The following is a 25,208-nucleotide window of genomic DNA, read 5'->3' as shown; positions in this document are numbered from 1 at the left end:
GTAATTAATTCGGACACAAAGTATGCGCGAATCCAGTTGAACAAAAACTCTTCATCTTTCATGATTATAAAAGTGGATAAACAGCAGAAATGTTTTGAGCAATTTTCTTTTCGAAACTGGAAGACAGAAGCAGCACCTAGCCACATAACATGCACCATACTTATATAGACGCACAGGTATGTTGCACAGTTAATAATTGATTTCATCTTCAACGCAGCCTATTGAGAATAATTCGGGTGCACCAACAAAAGCTGCTTCTCGAACAAAGCGTTCGTAACCTTGTAATAATAAATACGCTGCGCCACCACATATACACAAACAACATTTCAGTACGCACCAATTCGTTAGAAATTCCACTAAGATTAATGTTTACGAGAGGCGCATGTACGGGTTAGTAACAGTTGTAGTAATGCACGTACAAAAGCGATGACTAATAATAATACCGGAAGAAATTTTATAACGCGTTCTTAAAAACAAATATATATTGAATAAAACAGGGCAAAGTTTCTTCTTGTGTATTAATAATAGTATGTTTCGTTTTAAATTTCTTTTGGGTATTTCTAAATTTCATCATTAATTCCGATTAGATGGGTAATTTTCTCTAGTGTGTTTGTGATCCAAAATATTCCTACCAATACCCATAAATTTCAAAGTTTTCAAAGATTTAGGTTTGAAAACTATCAAAAAATTATACATGCCAATAACTAATCTCTGAACAAACGCAATGGTTACTGTATGTATATGCAGGTTTCTGCTAATCTTAAAAAATTCAGCGTTTCAGTTTTGCCTAAATAAAATTAAAATCTCTATAAAATTACAAAAAACCTTATTAAGAATAAATAAGCTCACTCCGAATGATTACTCTTGAGATCTACAAAAAAACATATAATATATATCTAGTTCCCAAAACAACAAACTCTTTCTTATCCTCAAGCGAAAAAATAAACAATTGTTCACAAACTAAATGAATGTAGAAAATTTTTAAATCTCTTATGCACGATTCAAAGTAAAACCCTTAAAAGCACTTCGGCTTTATGTATTTTTGTAAAAAGATTTTGTAAATCCTGGCTATATTTGTATATATCATAAACACATTTACAACTAAGGAAAACTATTTTTAAACCCCTTTTAACTTATACGTATAAGGGACATTACATTTTTATACATTCACCATACGTATCAAAAACATAGCAAAGATACGAACTAATTTGTTCTATATTTGCATTTAATAACTTCATAGCATATCATTTTCGTTTATGCTTTATGTAAAAAAATATCTCTATGCATAATAAGTCACGATGTTTTCCAGACTGAAATAATCTTTTAATGGGTTTCAGCCATGTGTGAGTGAATATTATTTTCAGGATAATCATAACCAAACATATTCGAATATATTTGATGTTTCGAATTTTCTTGGAAAAATTACAAAAAGTATCTAAATTAAACTCCCTCTTTGGATTCAATTAATTTTCTAAAATTTCTGGATAGGAGAAAGGTTTTTCTCTCTGAGACATTTATGCCGAAGAAAACTGAAAGAAATATACGTATTTTGTTTTGTTTTTTGGTTGAGCATAGAGTCGTCTTTTTTGATTTCTTTCTCGGCTCATTGATTTCAACGTTTGGCCATTTTCTTGCATTTCGGGGGGTGCTTCTAACGATCTCTTCATTGCAAAATTAACGAGATACCAAAAAGACGTCATAAATCTATCTCGAGATTCTTGGAGATGTCTTAGAGCTTCTTGAAGCCAGCGGTGCGCGAAGACACTCGAGAGATCATTGGGACGACGCGTCATTTGCTCTGGGTCCTCAACGTCCCAAAACGTGACTTTATACTGCATTTCTATTTTAAGAAAGTATAAATTATTCTTTTTGTTTCTTTTAAGAAAAAGGTTAGTATTGAATAAAACTTATGGAAAAATTAGTTGGATTGAGATATACCTTAATTATTAACACTACACATTTAGAGAGATTTAGATGGCTTTTTTCTCAGCCAGAGATATCAAGGAAACAGTTATTTTCCGGATATTATGCTGAGGTGAGCTCGGAAAGAAAAGTCATCACGTCTCCGCCGGGACTTGTAAAATAACTGTTTCCTTGACTACACATTTAACTGAAATAAGCATTTTGTTTTGGTAATTTGCTTCACCAATTTTTTACTTTAGTCCTACCGATGTCATTTCGCGCTGCTATGGACTACTACTACATCACTACATTGCCGTTAACGAGTTGGGTTGGAAATGAGGTGGAATTTATCGAGTGTTTGTTGGGGAGGGGGAGTCTACTGGGCTGCTGCTACTACTACCACTACTTAACCTTTCATGCACCGCGTACACATTCCTCTACGGAATTTCTAACGAATTGGTACATGCCGGAATATACGTGTACGTGTTGTGAATTTAACGTGAACTTTGTTTCTGTATAATGCTTGTTATGTGTAGTGCTGCCATCTGCCATCACTTCTACCAACTATGTGTGAAGTGTAATGACTGAATAATTGTACCGTGGGGTAGTAGGCCTGTTGCTCTCTGTGGTGAGACTTTTTAATGGGCAGATCGGCTCGCATATGAGCCTCAGAGTCCTTACTGGACTACTACTATGGTAAAACCTTCCCCTAACGGACACTCCCCGTTAGCGGACACTTTCGAAATTTCGAAAGCGGACAGTAAAATCAGGCAAACTAATTTCTTTCATATATTCATCATATTCAACTAAGATTATGTTTAATCCCCAGCTCGTGCTCATAAGTGCAACAAATCGTCAGTTAATTACTTTGATAAATCCAGATGGGGCATAAAACTCAGAAATTTTATTGCTGTGAATTTAAACGGGAATAAAATCACTAGGATTAAAACTCATTAAAGAATTATGAAAACACTTAAAATAACTACGGAAATGGAGCAATTTCATCTAATTTTACTAATAATTACACTGCTCAACACTGATTTTGTTCCTAAAGATTTTCAGTGATTTTAGGGCGCTGATAAGGATTTTTTTTAATGACGTGATCCTCACGTATTACCAAGGGATCAGCATGATTCGTCCAGGGAATTTGTTAGTGTTAGTAGACATCCATGCCCGAACCCAGTCCTGCACAGTGAGAGGCTAGTTTCCTAACCACTCGACTGCCAGGTGGCAATTGTTTTGTCAGATCAACTCCAGTTTTTGAGATAAAGTGAAAATTAAATATTGATAGTAATATACATATAAACAGCATACAAATTGTATTAAAAGTGTGTGAGGTGTACGGGGGGGGGGAGGATTGTAATTAAAGTTACCGTCCTCTGAATATACCATATTTCAAAAGCTACTCATCCGAATAGAGCCAAATTTTCAGGATGTCTTAAAGAGACCATGAGCCATGGGAGAGAGAGTTATGCGATAAAAACAAAGTTCAATTTATGTCCACCAGGTGAAGAGTTGGTTCTTTTTTATTGAATTCCCCTTTTCCCCCATGGTACATATAGTTTATATACCAAGTATCAGAACGGGCCCTACGTAGGTCTAATCCATGTCAGTATACTGACGGGCGCTACACTGATCGGGGCAGTGTCAGAATATTGAAATTACTCAGACCTATATAGGGCAGTTTCTGGTGGACGTATTCCATCGAAACCTGGTATATACGCTACATGGAGCATGAGGGGAAAAAAGGAATGTAATAAAAAAAAGAGCGACCCTTTTGCTTGGTGGTAGAAACTTGAACTATTTTTATTGCATAAATCTCTGCTCCATGATCGCAAGATATCCAGAAAATTTGGGCGTATTTCGGATAAGCAGTTTTTGTGAAAAACTAATCAGGGTACAGAAACTTTAATTACAATCACCCTGTAAATCAATAAAAAACTTAATATTGATAAATAAAAACCAATGATGTCTGATCATGATGTAAATGTAATAATATATTGAATAAAAATGAAAATAAAAAAATGGAAGTAGAAATTATAACGCAAAAATTATTGGCTGCAGACTACGGGTATATTAAAATGTTGAGAGTATGCGCTATCCCAAAAACTAGAGTCAATTCGGCAAAACAAACACAGTTTTAAAATGAGCAGCCCTAATATACCCTGAATCCGTTAAAATTTCCTTGGGAACGTGAAAAAAAAGCTTTCCTCTTTCGTTTAGCAGTGTTATTATTAACAAATAAAGGTACTTCTCTAATATGAATTTACATCAAATGACTTTACCCTAACACTTAAAATGTTTTTTCTTCTATATATCTTTATGATGATAAGTTAATTTTTACCGTTCACGTCTGAAATATTCTTATTTTGATTTAAATTTTTGAAATGGAATCAATAATTCATAGAATCATGGAAAATCTATGACTACTATACTTACTTTGTGAAGTATAACATAGATTTTCCATGATCCTATGAATTATTGATTCCATTTGAAAAATATACTTACTATGTCAAGTATGGCATAGTAGTCAGTATAATAGTAAGTAGTAAGTATTACATAAAATTCATTTACTTGAAAAAATAAAGCTACAGAATAATATAAAAAAATGAAATTAAGTCTTCGATAATAAAAAAAAGAATTCGAACAGAAATTGTGATGAAAAAAGAAATGAAACTACACACAAAATGTATTCGTTTCGTTATTCACAAATTCATAAGTCCTATTATATTCATTAATAATTAATGTCGTCAACTGAAACATCAAAATGGATTATTTTTCAGAGGAAAAAGATAACTGAATCTTCAGAGTAAATTTGAAGCCAATGATTAGGTACTCCATGCGATATTTTGTAATTAAGGTATTTCATTTTGAAAAGCACTCTGTGATGTTTCCTGGAAAATCTCATTTTCGATCCATTAATTTGAATATACAAGACAAAGAATAGTAATTAGACTAACGGAAAAGAAATAGATGAAATTATTTCTCGACCGGAACTATCATGTGGAAACTATTCGCGAATACTTTTATTTGAGTTCATTCCTTTTAAAAAAAAAGGTCCAAAATAATTCGAATAAAAGGATTTTAAATTGAATTTCGAGTGTACATCAAGCCATTCTTGGAAGAATTTAAAATTAAAATCTGAACTTCATATTGCAATCTCCATCCCGCTTTAGAGAGACTTGGTATTGATTTTTCAGGTTATTATTCTCCTTAAGGAATGCTTTCCAAGACAGTCTCTTCTTTTTTGATGAAAAAATAGCTCTCGACAAAAATAAATTGGTAGTCAGATTGCTCGGATTAAGATGCGGAGAAAGTGAGCTTATAAATTCATTTCTCTTTCCTCCTTTCATCTTTTGCAGATAATTCGCATTGTGTGCTATGTATAGCGGTAATAAAATAAGAATAATGAAAGTTCGATCCATATCTCTTCATAACAGACAACGATACTGATGTTGGAAATGAAAACTTATCAATATTTATTCTGTGTTTTTATGTCATTTGGTTTTTCATCATCAAAAGAAATTTACTACTAATATATTCCCTTCACTTCCGTCAGAATTAAGATAAAAAATCTCCATCTATTCAAATAAGGTAGCGGGAATACCCGGGGCTTTTCCTTATTTCTTCAGTGTTAAAAAAAGATTTGATTGAAGCATCTGAAATATGGAAATATATTTATCCAAAACTGAATTGTGAAAACAGAAGGGATGTGCAGCAACGGCCTCGGACGCCACTTCGAGCAGGTACTTTGACTCCTGGAATAGATTTATAAATAATGAAGTTTTGTTCTTTTCCCTGTTAAAATGTTGCACGTATTACTTTATTGTATTTTTACTTGAATTTTCGGCTGATGTTGCATTTACGCAACGCTTTGTTTAAAAATATTTTCCATGCAATTTTCATAAATTTTTTTTATAAAGTGAAAATTTTTAGCAACCAAAATGTCTAATGAGTGATAATTAAAATTTCATTTTTTCTTCAGAAATTTAATTTTTTATCCAAGTTTTCGATTTGGAATTTTTTCAAGACCATTAACAGATATTAATTTATCAAGCAAGAAAGGAAAAAACGTTCTTTCTCAAATTTTTCTAGCACATGGTACACGAGGTTCCCCGAAAAACCATAATTACTAATTATTTTAGTTAAATCAATTTATATTAATCAAAAAACTAATTATATAAAAATTTACACTGATTACGAAGATAAACATGCTAAATTAATGTGTAATTTTTGAAACTTATCGTATACAGAGTGGACGAGAAATCCTGGACGCAGTTTAAAAATGGTAACAAATCACCCAATTGATATATAACAGGTGCGGTATACACTAAAATACTTATGGCCTAGAGTTTTTCTTTCCGATTAATTTAAGAAAAAAAGTTCAAATTTTATTCACAGGTGGCACTGTAAAACGAAAAACTCGACATAATAAATAAAATTCAACACGAAGAGTGCATAATTAATGTGTGTGTGTGTGTGTATGAGAATTTTCATTACATACTACTACCATATTTCCACATGAGCGCCCCCTTTTATCTGTTTAGATGTAGCCCGGGCTAAAAAGGGCGAAAAATTGAAATTTGATAGTTTTAAGTAACAAAAATTGTCATAAACATTGATTATATACTGTTTACGTTGCATTTTATGATTTATGTCGAGTTTTTCGTTTTACAGTTTTTATGTTATGTCAGTTATTAATTGTTTATGACTTGTTATTAATTTTTAAAATGTACCCAGGATTTCTCGCCCACGCTGAATGATTTAACCCTCAGCGTGCTCCATCATCCTGAAATGATCTGAAATTTTTTGACATGAAGTTCTTATAATGGTGTATAAAGGTCGTACGCATATATATTCTAGTTTTTTTTAAATTATTTCTCTGTTCGCTAACAGGTTTGCTTGTACAATGTCAGGCGATTGTATATTGTTAAGAAGTGGCATGGATTCTGTCTACCCAATCGCTACTTGTTTTTTGGTGATTGTGGGCTCGAACCCGATCCGCTGTTTGCATCAAATCCCTTTTTTTTTATTATATTATACCAGGGGTGGGCAACTTCTCTCTGTTCGAGGGCCGACATAATGGTCAGATGCAGTGTCGCGGGCTGCACCAGGGACAAAACTCCGGTATATAAGCCGCATGAACATTTTAAATTAAATGAAATAATCTCCATTTGATTAAATACAATACTAATTATAAATTATTATTAATGAATTATTGTTAAGAATTTTTTTTTTAATTCTTTCTTTTTTATGAATGTTAATGCTCTATAACACGTCTAAAGTTTATCAAACAAAAAATAATTTGGTATTTTTTGAAATCCCTTTTATTCTGAATTTCATGCAATGCTTTTCTAGTTTGCTTTTCTTTTTCCTGCTATAGATAAATACTTGACTGAATATTTTTACTAATTTTAATTTTTATGATAAACTTGAAAGGAAAACTTTTTGATGGAAATTTTGCTCGTTGAGCTTACCATCACTGAACTCCGATGATTGCGCAACAAAATCTGCTACTGCTACTTCCATAACTCCCACTGTAGGTTTTTAAATCAATCCTGTGACCTGTGTGTTTAAGGACGTTTTGTGTTCGTGTGTAAAAAATACAAATTGTTTTTGTTCTAATGAGAATTTGTTTTTACATTAACCACAATTTCGTCAATCAAAATTAATATAAAAAATATAATAGTTTTTCATCTTGTCACGGATCGCAGAAAATTACCTCGGAGGCCGCATGCGGCTCGCGGGCCAGCTGTTGGCCACCCCTGTATTGCACAATGACACCTGTACGAAACAGAACGTCAAAAATTTGAAATAATAGTTAATTTTAGACAGGATTCCGTTTTAAAAGGCGCACCCACACATGTTAGCATTAATCAATGAAGGGACTATTTTTTGATTCAGTCGAAGACATGTTTCCGTTTCATATTAAATGTCCGTCTCACATAGTGATACCTCGGCTAATAAACATGATTCCGGAACGAATTATTCTCGTTAGGCGAGGTATCACTGCATTTGTAACGAATGAGTTTGAAAATGCCCTCTATCTTTTCCAAAAGACAACTCAAAAAGGTGACTTTCTTTTTAAGCAGCCCTTTTTATAGGAGGTTTTCTCCAATTTTCCCGCAGCTTAGGTGTTAAATGACCAGTCATCACGTATAAAAAATTGTGGAATTCATTAAGGAATCGAAAGTGCGTTGAAAATGGGATTAAGACTTTGGGTTTCATAGCAAAAATACTCTGTCTTGACGAGTACCAGCTTTTCTATACTTTTGTCGGTAAATTTTAGAAATATCATGATCCAGAATGGGAATGAAAATAAAAACTTCAAAAGTCATTGTTGGAACAAAGAGGCCATTTTTGTTGGATTTCTTACGTATGCAAACATTTTAAAATAACCAAGTTGGCTCCTGTTCAGCAAAATTTTGTTTATATTCGTCTGAAGAATTCACAGATTGAAATCTCATGCAGATAGGAAATCAATTTTATGTATACGTAGTAACATTAAATCAAATAAAAATATAGTTTTATGCCTTCAAGTGTTTTCAACTGAAAAAAAGGATCGAAAAAAATCACATATATATTTCTTTTATTCTTCACAACATGTTGTTCTTTATTCAAACGCGTACACAACGAGATAGTCTCCAAGGTGCGCATTATCTGAAACGTACTGTCAGAAACTATCATGAAATGTACCATAAAAACGGGAAATGTGTTTCTTAATATTTCTTTTATGTATATCTCTTCCGGGTATTGTTGCTGATATACTCCCTTTATTTCCTGTATGTCTCGATATTTATTTTCTTTCACTGAATACTGAATGCATGAAAGGAACAGCTTTACAGCCTAGGAGTGAGTATAGTAACAGATCTCTCTTTCGCGTAAAATAAAATTGGAGAGATATCCCTTCCTAAGACACATTCCGTTTTTCTTATTTTTAGTTTAGGATTCTCCACACGTGTTGTTCGGTACAAGAAGGTAAGAGAAAGGGGAAATTCCGGAAATATTTTTCGGAAACGGGGAAAAAGACGAGAAAAATAAGAAGAAGAAAAAAGAACATTAAACAAAAGACTGTGAGAAACACGCAATTTTTGTCGTTCTTCTGCGAAAAAAAAAAACAGAAGGAAATACAAATCTTAAAAAATCCTGTCACGAGAAAAGAAAGTTGTTTTCTCCACTTGACTTTTCATTTTTCATGTATTGAAAAACTGAAATAACAGAACTTTTTTCGTTCGAAATAGAAATTATAGCTCACACGAACAGAAAAATTTCCAATATTTCGGGAGCGGAAAATAAAACTGCATATGCAGTACAGTTTCGCGCGTGTAGTGAGCTATAAATTTTTTGTCCATACTGCCATTAAGATTTATATTATAGTATACGTATGTTACGGTAAACGTGATAAATGCGGTTATTATGCATTCTCACCAAGCATTTTGGTAAGTTCGATAAAGTTCCCTAAATTCATCACTATTAGCTGTGATTATGCATAGTACCTAAGCGTCGTTGGTAAATTCAATAAGTACTAAAGAATTATGACTTTTTTGGTGATTGTATATAATACCCAAGCGTCGCGTCGTTGGTAAACGTTATAAATCATACTAAATGATATACTATACATAAAAATTCGTACATGTATCGTTATGTATGGTTACAATCGGAAAATGTATCATTATATCGTGTCCAACTATATTCATCACACATACTAATTCATTTGAAATTTTCTCTTATTTATCAAATTCACCAATTACACTAAGGTATTATGCATAATCACAGATAAAGGTGATACATTTCAAGTTTTTATCAGATTCACCAACGAACCTTGCTTATTGTGCATAATCGCCGATAAAAGGGATAAATCCATCAAATTTACCAAGACGAATAATTAATAACCGGTTATTATGTATAATATATACCCGATTTATCACATTTACCGTAACATGTACAACATTTGTCGATCGCCATGAATAATTTGATATGCTACTGTTTCATACCCGAAGAGGTGAGTTGTTGGACTGCGGCCTAGAAGTGTACGTGTGTGAGTCTGATAGTACGTGTGTGAGAGATGTGTGTCTTTAGAATGAGCAGGGAGTGATTGTGATTATGTGTATTTGAAATAAAAAAGCTATTATATTGTACTTTCATTCTTTCCGAGCACCAATCCGAAGTATGGCCTTGGGCAATTTACGTACTACCAAATGAGTTGTGCTCTCTCTGGAAGTGTGTTCGTTAACATAACAGTCTGAGTGCGTACCTAGTGTTTTGTGTGAATTTTTGGTGCTGCCATCTAGTTTTCAAACTACGAGCGGAGTGTAATGATTGAATATATTTGTATCGTTGTAGGCCTTACTGCTCTCTGTGGTGAGACTTTTTAACGGTAGATCGGCTCGCATTCATTCCTCGAAGTAGGGATTATATTGCAATGGTAAATGTGTAAAGTTGTACATAAAATTTGGGATACGAATTCAATGAAGGAACATGTACCTAAAAAGCCCTGAAAATATAGATATTACTTGATTGCACAGGGTGTGAGGATATTCTTAACACCCTTTATCTTTTGAACTGTTGCTGACAAAAACATATTTGGGATTAGAAATATATTCAATTAATGTGCCTATTTTAGATATGTCATCTTTTTCCACAAGGGACGATATATGTATGAAAAAAGTTCGTTTATTATACGCTGCACTGTTTGTCCAACTTCCGATTGAAAAGTTCTGACACCCTACCAAACCTGTCCGATCTGAAACCGTTTTAGAGTTATGGTGGACAACCGATTATAGAAAAAAATGGGTCAAATCTGAAAAAAACTAGAATTTGTGAATCTTATGAAAAAGCTCTACGCAAACTAAGCACACATGCTATAAGATGATACCAATGTCATCGGAATATCTGTTCTAATGGCAAGCTACAAGTGCTGAAAGATTGGCAAAGTTCAAAATCAAATTGTCGCAAAAATTTTTAATTACCAAATCTGGAAACACCCTTCTAGCTGCAATCCGTCAAATTTGTCAAAAACTTGTCTTTTCTACCAGCTTCCGAGAAAGAGCTTACAATAAACCGTATCGGTTTCCTGGTTAAGGAGAAATTTAGTCTTTTGTTTGCAATATATTACTGAAATCTGCATTTGTCGAAGTAGATATTTGACGACAATTCGTAATTGGTGGTTACAGATTCTGGCAACAATTTGATTTTGCGTAAAAAAGCCTATAAGGTGGCGCTACCTCTACCTACAAGATATCTGTATTTAATGGTGTGCTGAGAGATCGGTGAAGGGAAAAATCGAATTGTCGCCAAAAAAATCTATAAAATTACTTCGACGAACGCAGACTTCAGTGAAGTATTCCAAACAAACGACTAAATTTCTACTGAAATAGTTGGCCAATTTGGTTTATTCCAAGCTCTTCCGAAAGCTGGTTTATCTGATAGGTTTTTGGCAAATTTGACCGATTGTAGCTAAGAAGGGAGTTTGCGGAATTGGCAATCAAAATTTTGACGACAATTTGATTTTGAACTTCGCCAATCTTTTAGCGCCTGCAGGTCGCCATTAAATCCAGATATTTCAATAAAATTGATATGACCTCTTATAGAATTTTTTCTGCGCTTTCCAAGTATGTGCATAGTTTGCATGTAGGTTTCTCAAAAACCACAAATCCGTGTTTTTTTTTCTATAATCGATTATCCACCATAACTCGAAACGGTTCGAGATAGGACAGAGTTGGTGGGTTGTTTCATGATCCACTCGATCTCGTCTTTCACCCCGTTCCGTTCGGCAGAATAGGTCGGATTCACCCTGTATATAAATTTTGTAAAAATCTGAATCTTAAAGCATCAGTAAACTCTATCTATTCTTAAAATATTATTTTTCATACATAAAACAACCTTGCAACAATAAAGTAGATCATAAGTACCTTTTAATCAAAATTATATTTGTGATTCAGCAAAAGTTCTTCAATTTTTTTTTTTTTAGTAGTTTAATACACTCAACGCTAAATAATTATAATGACTATCAAAGTTCACACACAAAAGTTCCGTTTCTCCTGTTCGACAAGTTTTCTCAACCAGTGTACAATTTCCAAACAATGCTGAGATTCTCGAAACAAATCAAATTAATGGTGTTACGCACTGATTTTGTTTCGTAGGCGGGAGAGAAAGTATTCATGCTGGGAGAAATGAGCTGAATCAGCAAAGTCCGAAAAATAATCCAATGAAAGTCTTCTAGCATCTCATTCACGCTATACAGCAATTTTTCGGCCGTGAATTAATTACTTGGATCCTCACTAGTTTCAATCAAATTTTCTAATTTTGTGCCGGTGGATAAGCACGAAACATTCATAAGAGGTTAGGGAGACTAAAAGAACATGAATTTGAGATTATCTCGCAGAGAATCTATTGAATCTAAAGAGCAATCACATGAATACGCATTAAAGGAGTTTTTCATGCGTGAAATTCCTTCCGGGGTTTCATGTTTAAAATGTCTCACATGATAAGGATAATGATAAGCGGTATAATATAATGTTCATTGCGTGCAGATATGCATGTTAGACCCCCCCCCCCGTAAACATGAAACTCGTAAGAAATTATCACACTGGTTGAAAATATACCTGACTGAAATAATTCAGGATCTTCCTTGTTGGTTCAACCCTTGTGCTAAACCAACATGGAAGGTCTTAAATTATTTGGATGTACATGTATTAACTGGTTACTCGGTGTGTTACGCGGAGGGTACAAAAATTTTCAAAATATTGAAGATACACGAATTACAAAATTATAAAAAAAAAAATTGAAACTATTTTCAAAGAACAGCTCAATTTTTTTATTTGAATTATAATTTTTCCAGGACACTAGAAAATTTCTTCACAAAATTGGATATTCGGAACATTTGCTGAGTCTAAATAAGAACAATAATAAAATATAAGTGGCACGAGTGAAAATTTTCAACTTCCGAAATAACACGCGTTAATTTAAGGGTAAGGCGTAGGTGGAGTATTTTGGCTTCCCATGTTTTCCCTATGTGAAAAACCCGCTGCTTTTAAAGGAGTATTTAAAATTTTTCTATTCACTTTAAGCACTCAATTTCATTTTCTCAAATTTTGAGAACACTTTTATAAAATTTAACGAGGGATTTTTACAGTTTTAAAATTTTAGGTTATTCATTTTTTTCTTCCAATTTCAACTTCAACAACCTGCAACTACTAGAAAAATCACGAAAATTCACCCATATTTTGTGGCATGAAATTTGTTTGAATCATTTTAGTAAAAAATCCTCTCGTTGAAGTACGTAATGTAACACTTCAATTCTAAGAGACACTCAAAGTTTCCAGACATCTGAACAAGTGGTGCTTGAAAAATACATTCCTTATCTGGCAAAAAAGAGAGTTTTGAGAAAAGAGCATTTTAATGCCGATGAAGAAAATGTATGTTTTTATTTGCCAAAAGCATATGGCACCCAGCAGTGCAGAAACGCGTCAGGTTATTCAAATTATTTTATTATTTGTCTTAAAAACGTTGTTCAAATTGTAATTTTTCTTTTTGATTATTTTAATTAAAAAATTAGCATATATATTAGTTTATATTAAAATATTTCAAAAATACTTCTAGTGCAGGTGGAAGAAATGTCTAACGCAGCTAGACGCAGGAAAATTTATAGCATTTGAAAATTTGAAATATTGTTTTTTTGTCAAATTTGCTTTCACGTACACCCTTAATCGATTCGCATCTAGATCGATTGCGTATTGCTAAAAAGATACAAAAATAAAAATTCAAAATTCCCAACGAGGTTTGCTGGAAAAAAAAGATGCTCATAAAAAATTTGGACACCAAAAATAACCAAAATACAGCAACCCAATATGAAACATATCAAAAAAATACTTCTAATAGTTCTTTAAAATATATCATGAAAGTACTAATAATTAATTCTATATTATGCATTGCCCATAAGAAACGATTATGTTTGTCTTATCCAAGGACGGATAGCCTCTACATTTATGTGTTTATCGTACTTCTTTTTTAAACGTGTAAATTGTGTTAGAATTCGCGACCCCCGGAGGTAAGCTATTCCACTTGTCAACAACCCTCTTGGAGAAAATTTCCCTGCGACACGACAACCTGAAATTGATCCTTACTAAACGTTACCGGTAACAGTATTAATAGCTCATGGTCTCCATCCTATCCATTCCATTGAATATTTTAAACACTTCGATTGGATCGTATCCCCGCAACACCTGCGTTCCTCCAATGTAAACATATTCAAGAAGTCAAGTCTTTCTTCTTAGCTCAAGCCTTTTGCGCCAACAAGAGCACGCATAACTTCTCTGCACACCCCCTCAACCAAGTGCCTTTGTAGGTATGGTCTCCAAAACTTTACGGCATACTCCAGCGCAGGACGAAATAAAGGCCTCGGAAAAGCGGAAGCATGACTTCAGGAGAACGCGAAGAGACCTTTTTAAGAGTATTCTATTCGATTTCTTGACCACCGCTGAACATGTTCTAAGAACCTAATCCACTCCCAATGAGAATTCCCAAATTGGTGACCCTAGGGTTTGTTCCCTAATTGCTAACTCATGTCACCAACAACTAACCTTTGCAATATAATCATAAATACAGTTGTGATTATGCAAAACCACCATACAGTTGTGATTAAGTTGCAATGAAGACCACTAATGAGCGATCAATAGGACATCTTTCACTTGAACGAATTTTCTAGGAATTATATCCAGACGGGTGAGAGAAAACTAATATGCATATGTGCTTTTTTAACTTAATCTAGTAATAACGCTCTAAAATATGGACATTTTTTAATGCTCTAAAACATTTTGTTTCGTATTAGGTGGGCAAAAAACGTATTTCTATCCGAATAAAGTACGCGCAGGTGTGCATGAGAGATATTGCGTTTACACACGCATTCGTTCCAAGTATATGCTTCGGTATTCACAATGAACTTTTTCGTATGAAAGTTTATTTCTATATCGCTCAAGAATTCTTTCTCTTTCATAAGATAAGAGAGTTTCCACGTGTTTTATGGAATGTAGTAAAACTGTTCCATCTACGTTAAAAGTCCTTTTCAAGTTTTATGGAAGCCAGCGTAAAATGCAATGAACGTCAGAGGGAGCTCATGAATATGTAAAAATACTGCCCAGCATTCATATATGATACGCATTGGGTATTCAGAGAGTGAAAGTTCCGTAAGAAATGCGCGTGAGGCCCAAAAAAACTCGAAAGTTTCTTTGATGCAATTTTCGTAAAGTTCCTTTGAAAGAGAGGAATGAGAAGAACCATGTATTAAGCGATGCAAAAATAATAATAAAAAAAGAGACGCTTATTTCCGAAGAAAAAACGAAAGAGATTCGCTTTCATGTGTCAGAATAGAAACTTGGCTGAGACATCAACTGAATTCCATGGAGGATAATTGAAACTGACGTGCACACAATAAGTGTCAAGAGTGGCAAAAGGAGACACGGACACCGACTAAAGGGAAAGCAAATACGAATGAGTTACTTCTGTATATACAGTCGACGCCGCTTATTAGAATCACGGATAATTCGGGTATTTTATCACTTTTGCAAAGAATGGAATACGCCAATATCCTAACATGGGAAAACATTTGTTTATAGTTATCGCGACTTCGGATAACGTTATCTTTTTTTCCCGTCGGACTTTTTTTTTGCGCATTCTGAAATTAAGGTTTAGCCAAACTAATTTTTTCCTCCCTGTAAGTTATAATTATCAGGCTGCTAGACTATGTAGGAGGTTGGAACGGGAGGAGGGTCTTAAAACTTTAAAACTTTCAAGCCAAATTGAAACTTCCACACAAAGTTCGCGGCCCATCAACTCATGTAATTTTGTAACTTCTTCGTACACATGTCTTAAAACCTTTTCTAGTCGCGAGCACTGCCTGTACCCATCATCAAAAGAAGAGGATACTTACGGCATGTTTGACACACGAATGCATGAAATCGGGATGATTTTTATCTTTGAATGCAATTTGTACAAGGTGTTTAATTGGAATGTCGATCAAGTGCTCACGAGCACCAACTCGGACACGAGCATCGAACCCTGTGGGTGCTTCAGGGAACACCGTGGTGCTCGCGAGCAACGGGTTGAAGATGCCTGTCTTAATACAAGAGGCCAACGAGACCCCGAGTTAGAAAGAGACAAAAAATAATTGAAGGCTCTTTTATTTATTCTCAAATTATTTATTCTCTTCTATTAATTATCAATTTTCACACATCAATTCTAAAATAATTTTTTTCCTAATTCTGAAAAAAATATTTTGATTAATTACTGATTAAATTGATTAATTCTGAGATTACATTCAATCTTAAATCACTTTAAATGGTTCTGTAATTACTCATTTCGATAATTCTGAAATTATTTTCCTTCTAAATATTTCTTGAAATCAATTATGTTAATTGAATAATAATTATCCAATTATTATTCAATTGATTGTGAAGAAATTGCGATCAGGAGAATTACTAAATTATTTTTCTTATTTATTTATATTATTTTTTTACTAATTCTGAAATTATTTGTTTCAAAAATTCAAAAATTATTCCTTTCAGCAATTCCGAAATTATTTCTTTCATTAAATAGTTTTTCTCTGTTTTCATTCATTTTCAGAAAATGATCGACGAACCACGACGAAAAGCGCTGAGGGCCAATTGTGGCCCGTGGGCCACACGTTGAAGGTGTTTTCTCTCCCCTCCACCTATGTTGACAATTATTACCGTACTCAATGTCTTATTCAGTCCGTAGGATTCACTGTGATGTATATACGCATGAAGCTGCTTCTGCAATGACCTTTTCTATAGTGAAAGCGAATTTATGATGGAAAAAGCCATTTTGTTCAGTTCTTGATCAGTTTCTTCCAGTTGACCAGATTCAAGGGTTTCTTTTTCTTTCCGAGAGACTTTCTTCGGGGATCTATGAAACGTATTGCACGCTATAAAAAAATATTGTAATTCGTAGTATACATTAGACAGTTCCATTCGAACGCCTCACAATGACTAAATAAAAAAAAATACAAGATTTTAGCTCAAAAGGAAAAGAAAAATTCCCGTTTTAGAATGGAATTTAGAAAAATTTAATGATTGAGAGCATTTTGCAAAATATTACGTGGGAAAGAAAAGTAAGAGTTGTGTATTTTAAACAATACCCGTTTATCATGCTTCCCGTGCGACCAGACGAATAAATAGTCATCGTACTTGATTTTTCGGATCTAGTTATCATTAGGTTATTGTTATCAATAGACGATGAGTACCGATGTGATCACATTAATCGGCGTGGGCTGTATTACACACATAGGGAAAAAAGACACATACTTAGAGAAATATTGGATAAGATATTTAAAGTCAATCTCAGTTATAAGACCCCGTTTATTACGACACCTCGGCTATAACAATAATTGGTGTTCCGGATTGATTCCCATAGATATTAATGTTAATAAACCTTGCTTAATGCGTCGATGAAAAGCAGTGACCTCGGATACAATGACAAATTTAGTGCCACTTTTGTTTCCATATCAATTACGTCTTAAAATTAGAGCTGATCACATCCAGGGAATGTTCACTTGTTGTTCTATCTATACCTAATGTTGAATTAGGTATAGATAGAACAGCATTTATTACATGTTTAATTCTCCGACTTGATCATTGACATGACCATTAAAGATACGAAACCTTTTTCCCGCGTATTTTCCCCTTACCGACTTAATTTTTCCTTATTGGCACACGGTGCTTGAGTTATGAAGAGAGACTTCGTTTTTTGAATATGTTTACACTGGATGAACGCAGGTGTCGAGGAGATATGATCGAAGTGTTCAAAATTTTCAATGGGATGGATACGATGGAACATGAACTTTTAGTACACCCCCAATCGACTGCTTTTACAAGGGGACACCAGTATCGATTGGTGTGGGACAATGCAAGGCTATGGTGTCGCAGGGAATTTTTCTCTAATAGGGTAGTTAATAAATGGAATAGCTTACCTCCGGAGGTAGTAAATTGTAACACAATTGACACGTTTAAAAATAAATACGATAAACATGTTGGGGTAAATCGAGAAGCTCTATCCATTTTTAGAATAAGACAACCATAAGTATTCTTTATGGACATTGTATAGTATTTTATTATGTGTATATATTGTTTATGATTTTAGTTTTTAATTGGGTTGCGGTATTTTTGAAATATATGACATCCATATTTTTATGGGCAATCTTTTTCTCAGCCACCTCGTTGGGCATTTTGCCTGTTGTGGCGTTGTATTTGTATTTATCATATAAAATTAGTTTTTCTTTCCACGAAGCTTGATGTGCAACGTTGGTTCAATTCTTAATCTTTTCTTGAATCAGGAATAAAGGTGATTTGCATAATTAATGAATTGTGTCAAAATGAAAAGTACCACAAATCTCACACACATTTGCCAATTCCGTGTTTTTTTTCACGTGAAATACATTTCAGCTGACTTGGTGTATCGATGTATTTCTTGCCAAAGGTTATTTATTGGCATTATTTCGCTGACATTTGGAATCATTTTTGGCGAGAATCGACGTATTAATTAATATTTCCTGTATTAATCATCAAGATTTCACGTGGTTTCTCAATGAAATATAGCCGAAATGAAAACTTCATGGGCAGTATTTGATTCCCTCTGATTGAAGTTTTCTGCAAAATAAATCTTAAAAACGGCACACACTTGTTTATAAGAGCACAATTTCGAGTCGTCGATATTATTATAACCGAGTTTGACTGTAGTATAAAAGACAATGAGATAAATCGTAATGTAAATCGGAATTTTTTCTACGAGAGAATAAAAATTAAATTTCTCTCATAGCCTCTTCACGTTTCTGCAATGATTGCGAAAAAGGCATCATTTCGATTCACTTAACGATAAGTGATAATGTAAATAATGCAATAATCTAAATTGAATTTCTTATGAAGAGAAAGCGTTGAAAGTTTTCATTAAGTACGATCAGAGAACTCATCATTACAAGCCCGTAAAGTTCTTCGAATTCATGATACCCCAGTATAAATCTTTTATGTGTTAAAGCCTGAAATTCATTGATCGTCCCTGTGACCTTCTCTCTCGTCACCAGAACATAGACAGCAGAATTCACTCTTCTCGGCGAGAATTTTTCATACCATAAAAAGTTCTTAAATCTCGCTTTGATTTTCATAGTGACCTTTAATGACCTATTCGTGTCATTCCTCGAACATCCTCAGAAAATCATGAGCTTTAACGTGTCTTTGATGACTTCAGAATAAAAAAAAAAAGAGACATTCGTGGCTGGGAACATATTCTTCGTCACTTTGAACAATTTCTATAAAAACACTTCCTTATCGACAAAGAAATTAAAAGAAAATTAGTGACAAATCGATTCAATGTGGAGTTATTGATTCTCTTACATATAATAAACGGGAATTTAATTGTCTTCCTTGTCTCCTTACTTTTATCTATTACGTTAAGGAGGAAAAAAATGTGCTTCACTAAGCAGTAATAGCATGAGAAATATTTGTAGCTGGGCAACTGGAATACAAATTCATACAGGGTGTCCCATAAAGTTGTAAATAATTTGAATTTTTTCAAAAATTCAAGGAATTGGTATATTTGAATTCGATTTGCAAAAATGCTATTTTTACGAAGGGTTTTTTTTTGTTTTGTTTTGATTCAGGAAAAATTAGTTCCCATATTATTGATAGAGGGCGATTGATTTACAAGAAAGTAAAGCATTGATGACTAAGCCTGCACCATTTTTCCACCTCTTCTGTATCTGAAACGTTCGTAGGTGGCGATTCATGGCCGTGAAAGTTCACCAATTATGCTTTATCCACCTACGTCAACACCACAATGAAAACCTTACGCAAATGCAAGTAACAGGAAAATTCAGAAATTATCTACTAAGGAACACCCGGCATTTTATAGGACTTATTTGCTTTCGTGTAACATCCTCTTTCGACAAAAAATTATCTAATTTTTTTCTGCATCAAAAACAAAATCCTTCTTGGTGAGAATAAATCTTTCGAAACCGCATTCACATGTACTGATTCCATCAATTTTTTAAATGAACTTTTAAACTATTTACGAATTTGTGGGACGCCCTTGAAACCTTTAATGGTGGAACTAGGGTTCTCGCTGAATATAGGTAGGCTCAGCTTATAGCCTTTTCATCATATCTGTGCTGATTCGGAAGCATTAGTGCGCTAAGCAAATGACTTTAATAAGGTGTAATAGAAAACATTTAAAATTTTCTGGCGCACTTTTTGGGCTGAAAAAATGCAACGGATTCAGTAAAATCAAGTTAGACGGTAGAGGGAGGACCATGTCCTTACCAAGTATAGCATTATCATAGGTTATATAAAATAAGAAGAGTGAATATGATATTATATCTGTTTGATGATCACAAAGTGAATAATGGTGGAAATATTGTGAAAATAAGATATATGATCGTTAGAAATATATTAATGTATACCACCACCTAAAATATTATCATGATGAATATTTACATGTGAAACAGTAGTATTATGCTAATGTGGTGAAACTGCGAATATATGAAGCGAACATATGAATTATTTACACATTTTAATCCTTTCATGTCGGATCTAATTATCGTCAGAAAATGGGACAACCTGAGTGTATTATGAGGTGACTTAAAGAATTTTTCCTGCTGAATAAAGTCGTGTGAACACACTTAACTGTACTTTTTGGGGTAAAAAAGATATGGATTTGAATATTCTTAGTAATAATTATTTTTAAATAAAACGGGGGGATTCAAAAATTAAAAAAAAAACTGTTTGCTTACTGATGGAATAAATACCCATGGAATAAATTTAAATACAATTTATAGATACTTGGAACGAAAGTGAGATCAATAATTAACCACTATAACGAAAATCCGAATATTGTTCTGAAAATTTCGCGAGGGTTACTTTGTGTGATGTTTTTCCTGGGGTGTTATTGGAATGGTCATTTTTTAGGATATACTAGTTACCGGTTAGCTGTAACTTTGAACGGGGCCTTTTGTCTTCAATCAAATGGCTCTTTAACTCCATTATCATGGCCCCATCATCATGGAACTAGGACTCTAGACCGAAATCTTCGGGCCCACTAAGAAATAATTTTTTTTATTGCCCATTCTATAACAAATTTATAGTGAAAAGAAAGATTCATCCCGGGTTCCCGAGCTGGAGTTCTGTCAGCACCACCACGCAGGAGTCATACCCACTACTAGAGTTTGGTGGCCTTAACTCTCATCCACCCGTTGACGCGAATTTTTTGTGATTTCCCGTTCCCGAAATCCCGAGAAAAATTTCCAGTATCGGAAAAGTTACTGTTGTGTCACACAGTTATGCTCAAAATGGAATGTAAAGGATTTTCAAAAAAAATATGAATGGGGGAATATTTGTTTTTAAAATTTAACTAATCTTCTATACCTAAAGCATAGCATTGCTTAGGAAGGAAATAGGGGGATAGAGATCGAGGGGAGAAAAACGTGGAGGGCAGAGGCTTCTAGTTTGTGTAAACAGTAGTACCAGCCCTGCCTTCTATGACATCCGAAATATTACTCTTTCCGGAAAGTTGAAACAGGACAGATGAACGTAGGAAATAAGGATCTCTGAAAAAAAAAACAACACATGGTTACGATTCTGGCCTGTTGTGATTTCTAAAAATGTGCTATAGAGAGAACATCGATGGCAATCGCAATTATTCTATCTGTGGGGGTCCGTCCATTTCTGAAAAAAGAGGGAAGTTCTCTGCTATTTTAAAGTCAGACATGCATAATACTTTTATATTTTTCTCACTCATCAGCAACCCTTACTTTACGGGCCTCCTTTTCACCTGGAGAATAATTGTATAATACTCTTCAATACTTTCTTTGCCACCCACACACACACACACACGCGCGCGCGCATGTAATACTTAAAAATTTATCCCTTTCATCCTTTTCCTCTAACCACTTGTCAATGATTGAGAAAAGAAATTTTATGGCTCTATGTGTGTATCATGTGAATCCTTTCTCTGGGAAAATTTGTCGTTCACGACTACACCCACCAATTTTTAAGCAAATCCTACAGGAAGATAAAAGACCTAGATTATAAAAAACATTCCACCAGAAATTATCAAAAATTCTCCCATCGCATCTACAACATTAAAGAACTTAGTCCTCAGGAAAATTTTGCTTTTCGTATAAATATACGAAGGTTACCATTTAAGAGTAGTATTTTCAATTTTAAAGGATGTTCTAATGTTACGACCAATTTTCCCGAAGTCTCAGCACTTTGTGAACTTATGTCTCGCCAATGTTCGCAGTGGCTGGCACTGTATTATACAAATACAAATACAACGCCACAACATGCAAATTGCCCAACGAGGTGGCTGACTTAAGAACATCATGGATCCCCGAGCCATTTTTTGGAGGCCCTACCTACTACTGCTACACCACACATACAACCCCCCCCCCCCCGCGGAACCTCCAACGAATCGGTACATGCGGGAATGTGCGTGTACGTGTAGTGAAACCTGACGTGAAGTTTTTTGTTTTCTCTGTAACGCTTGTTATGTGTAGTACTGCCATCTGCCACCAGTTTTTCTAACTATGAGTGAAGTGTTATGATTGAATGATTTATCGTTGTAGGACTGTTGCTCTCTGTGGCGTGACTTTTTAACGGGGAGATCGGCTCGCATATGCGCCTTGAAGTTGGGAACCACAGAAAACAAACTTCAGCCGACCACCACTGTGGGGTTCGAACCCGGATCCTCGCATCGCGAGTCCGTCACTATAACCACTCGACCGCCACAGCGGCCACAAACGTTTTCTCTTCGGAATGCATGACGTAATCTACGAAATTCCCTTAAATTTTCTCTCGATTGCATTTTGAAATTGTTTCAGAACATTATTTACTACTAAATAATCTGTTACGAACGCTAAATATTTTCTTGTAAAGAGGAATTTACCTGGCGTGAGGAGCACTATGGCAGTGATGATGAGGGAGCAAACACTCGCAATGACGAGTAGAGCAATTCCAATGCCCTTCCAGTTACGCTGATCGACGTCATCGGCGACTAACTCCTGTATAATAACGACACAAGGAAAAAAAATATATAAGAAAGTCTATTCGGTCAAAGCACCCTGTTTCATTTTAATTGAATATTAAATTTTGCGTTAAATTCCGATAACAAAAACACCTGAAATGAACACGAACTCATTAATTTAATAATTTAATAAAAAAATCAATTAAAATAGTTTTGTTATTTGGAATACGATTTTTTCAATCCAAAGAAATTAATACTCAATGTTTTTATAATTTTTATCGATCGTATAATTAAAAAAAATTTCTCTTGAACGTTCAAGAACTAAAAATACTTTTTTTTTCTGATTAACGTATTTCTACTTCTCTTTTTTATGCGATATAAAGGATTTACACCCACGAATGTTGTATTATATTTTAAAATTTTTAATGAAAATATTTACATTTAAAATTTTATTATTTAAATATCTTTCATCCTGGGGAAAAAAGTTTTTATACACAAAAAAAGATAAAATATTTTACGAAGAAGAAACTTTACTTCTTACAATTTTTTGGAGTTTTTTTAACCGTCGCATGAAAATTCTGTTTCGGAGATTGAATACAATGGGTTTTTATAAATTTTTATACGGAATACATTCATTAAAACAGAATAGAGGAAAAAAATTTCATTTCTTCTATTTATATATTCTTGATATATATATATTTGTTTATGTAAGATCAGTGTTCCAATTACGCTATATTAGTTTCATTTATTTATGAAATTTATGCCACATTATTCAAGTATTTATTACAATATTTTTGATTTACTTATTCCTAAACATGTAATAAAAATTCTCATACAACTTATATATAAAGTTTTGTTTTTATTGTTTTTATAGAGAAAAATTACGGCAATATCTCTATACAATATGAGAGATTATTTTTGCTGGAGTGTGCAAATTTTTCAATTTACATTGATAATTATTTTCTCTATAACAATTGTTTCGATGGAATTACAAAATTTACTTTTCTTTATGGAAACTCAAGTGGATGTGAATTTTTCTACATGATAAAAAATATTTTATAGTCATGTTTTCTCAGTATATTTCTTTCTGTTATAATCCATTTTTTGACAGTTAATTGACGAGTTTTTAGTGCAGAAAAGTTTTTACGGGAACGCTCACATTTTCATCGGATTTTGATGAAAGAAAACAACTGTGTAATAAAACACTCGTTTGGTTTGTATTTATGATATTTTGGTTATTAACGAATTCAATAATTTAGTCAATCAAGTTTTTAATCCATTATTTATTATTAATTTGATGGTTGAAAAAAATTAAAATTGAACCAGTTAATAAAATTTTCATTTTTTTAAATATATTGCAAATTTTTTTTTAAAAATATTGAAACTGAATTTAGGGTCAAATAAAATATTAAAGAATTTATATTTTATTTTACCAGTTCTTCTAATATGCATTGAGATTAGTTGGTTTTAAATTTGCCATCGAAATTTATTAAAAAATACCAAGGATTCCAATGATGTTGGTGGATTTATCGCAAACAAGTGGCATAGCAAATGACATTATAAACAACGTAAGAAATAGAATAAATATACAACGAACATCAAATTGGTCATTGGTTATGCAATCTTACTCGGATTTACAAAACGTTGTGCTAATGGTATCATGGACTGTGCATAGGGTTTTTAATGTCATTTTATTTTTCTTATATTAAACAACCAAGCTTACAATTACAGGCACCATTTAAATAACATCCAAACGTCACTATGGTCATTAACACATGCTTTGGCCAAGCTGTTTATTTTTTTTTTCATGATGTGCTATGGTATATGCAAGACACACAGAACATTCCAGGTTACATCGACACATAGTTGCGCGGCAAATCTTTAGCACATGCATTATAGTCAACATCTATGCATTAGCACCAATGTCCAGACATTTAGCGTTCTCAACATGTTTGGCTACACATATAGCCCGACAGGAAAAACATATATATACACACACACACATATTTAATATACATCCACGAAGCTAAAAATATCAAAAATAATAACAAAAACACATGGGCGCAACGAAAATAAAATTGGACGGAGTTTCAAAAACAAAAAGATTTGTTTTTACCATTTACAATCGTAGTTTTTAATAAAAGATCTCGTCCAGCTCATTGATTGCCAAATATACCTGAAATTTGTTTTTTTCAAAAAATTAGATCCTGTGTCATGATTGCCGTCAGTCAGATCGACTATATGTAAAAAATTTCAAAATATTTCAAATTTTCCAAAAA

The 25,208-nt window shown here is 33.6% G+C and overlaps 1 protein-coding gene across 3 annotated transcripts in view; it reads right to left on the bottom strand.

Moving 5' to 3' along the window:
* Positions 1–25,208, bottom strand: part of LOC149081624 (inactive dipeptidyl peptidase 10-like) — a 273,617-nt gene that overhangs the window by 54,640 nt on the left and 193,769 nt on the right. For 2 of the 3 annotated variants that reach the window (XM_089237039.1, XM_089237040.1), the window contains exon 2: positions 22,852–22,966. In XM_089237039.1, the coding sequence (XP_089093165.1) occupies positions 22,852–22,966 (115 nt within the window). Of the gene's footprint in view, positions 1–22,851; positions 22,967–25,045; positions 25,106–25,208 lie in introns of all 3 variants that reach the window. The other variant, XM_089237042.1, reaches the window with a different exon arrangement.

The sequence above is a fragment of the Pholcus phalangioides genome, unplaced genomic scaffold (assembly GCF_987345545.1).
Source record: "Pholcus phalangioides strain wild (caught in Gottingen) unplaced genomic scaffold, Ppha-v1.0 ptg000009l_1, whole genome shotgun sequence".
Classification (NCBI taxonomy): domain Eukaryota; kingdom Metazoa; phylum Arthropoda; class Arachnida; order Araneae; family Pholcidae; genus Pholcus; species Pholcus phalangioides.
The sequence above is the reverse complement of the archived record's forward strand: the minus strand, read 5'-3'. Positions and strand labels throughout refer to the sequence as shown.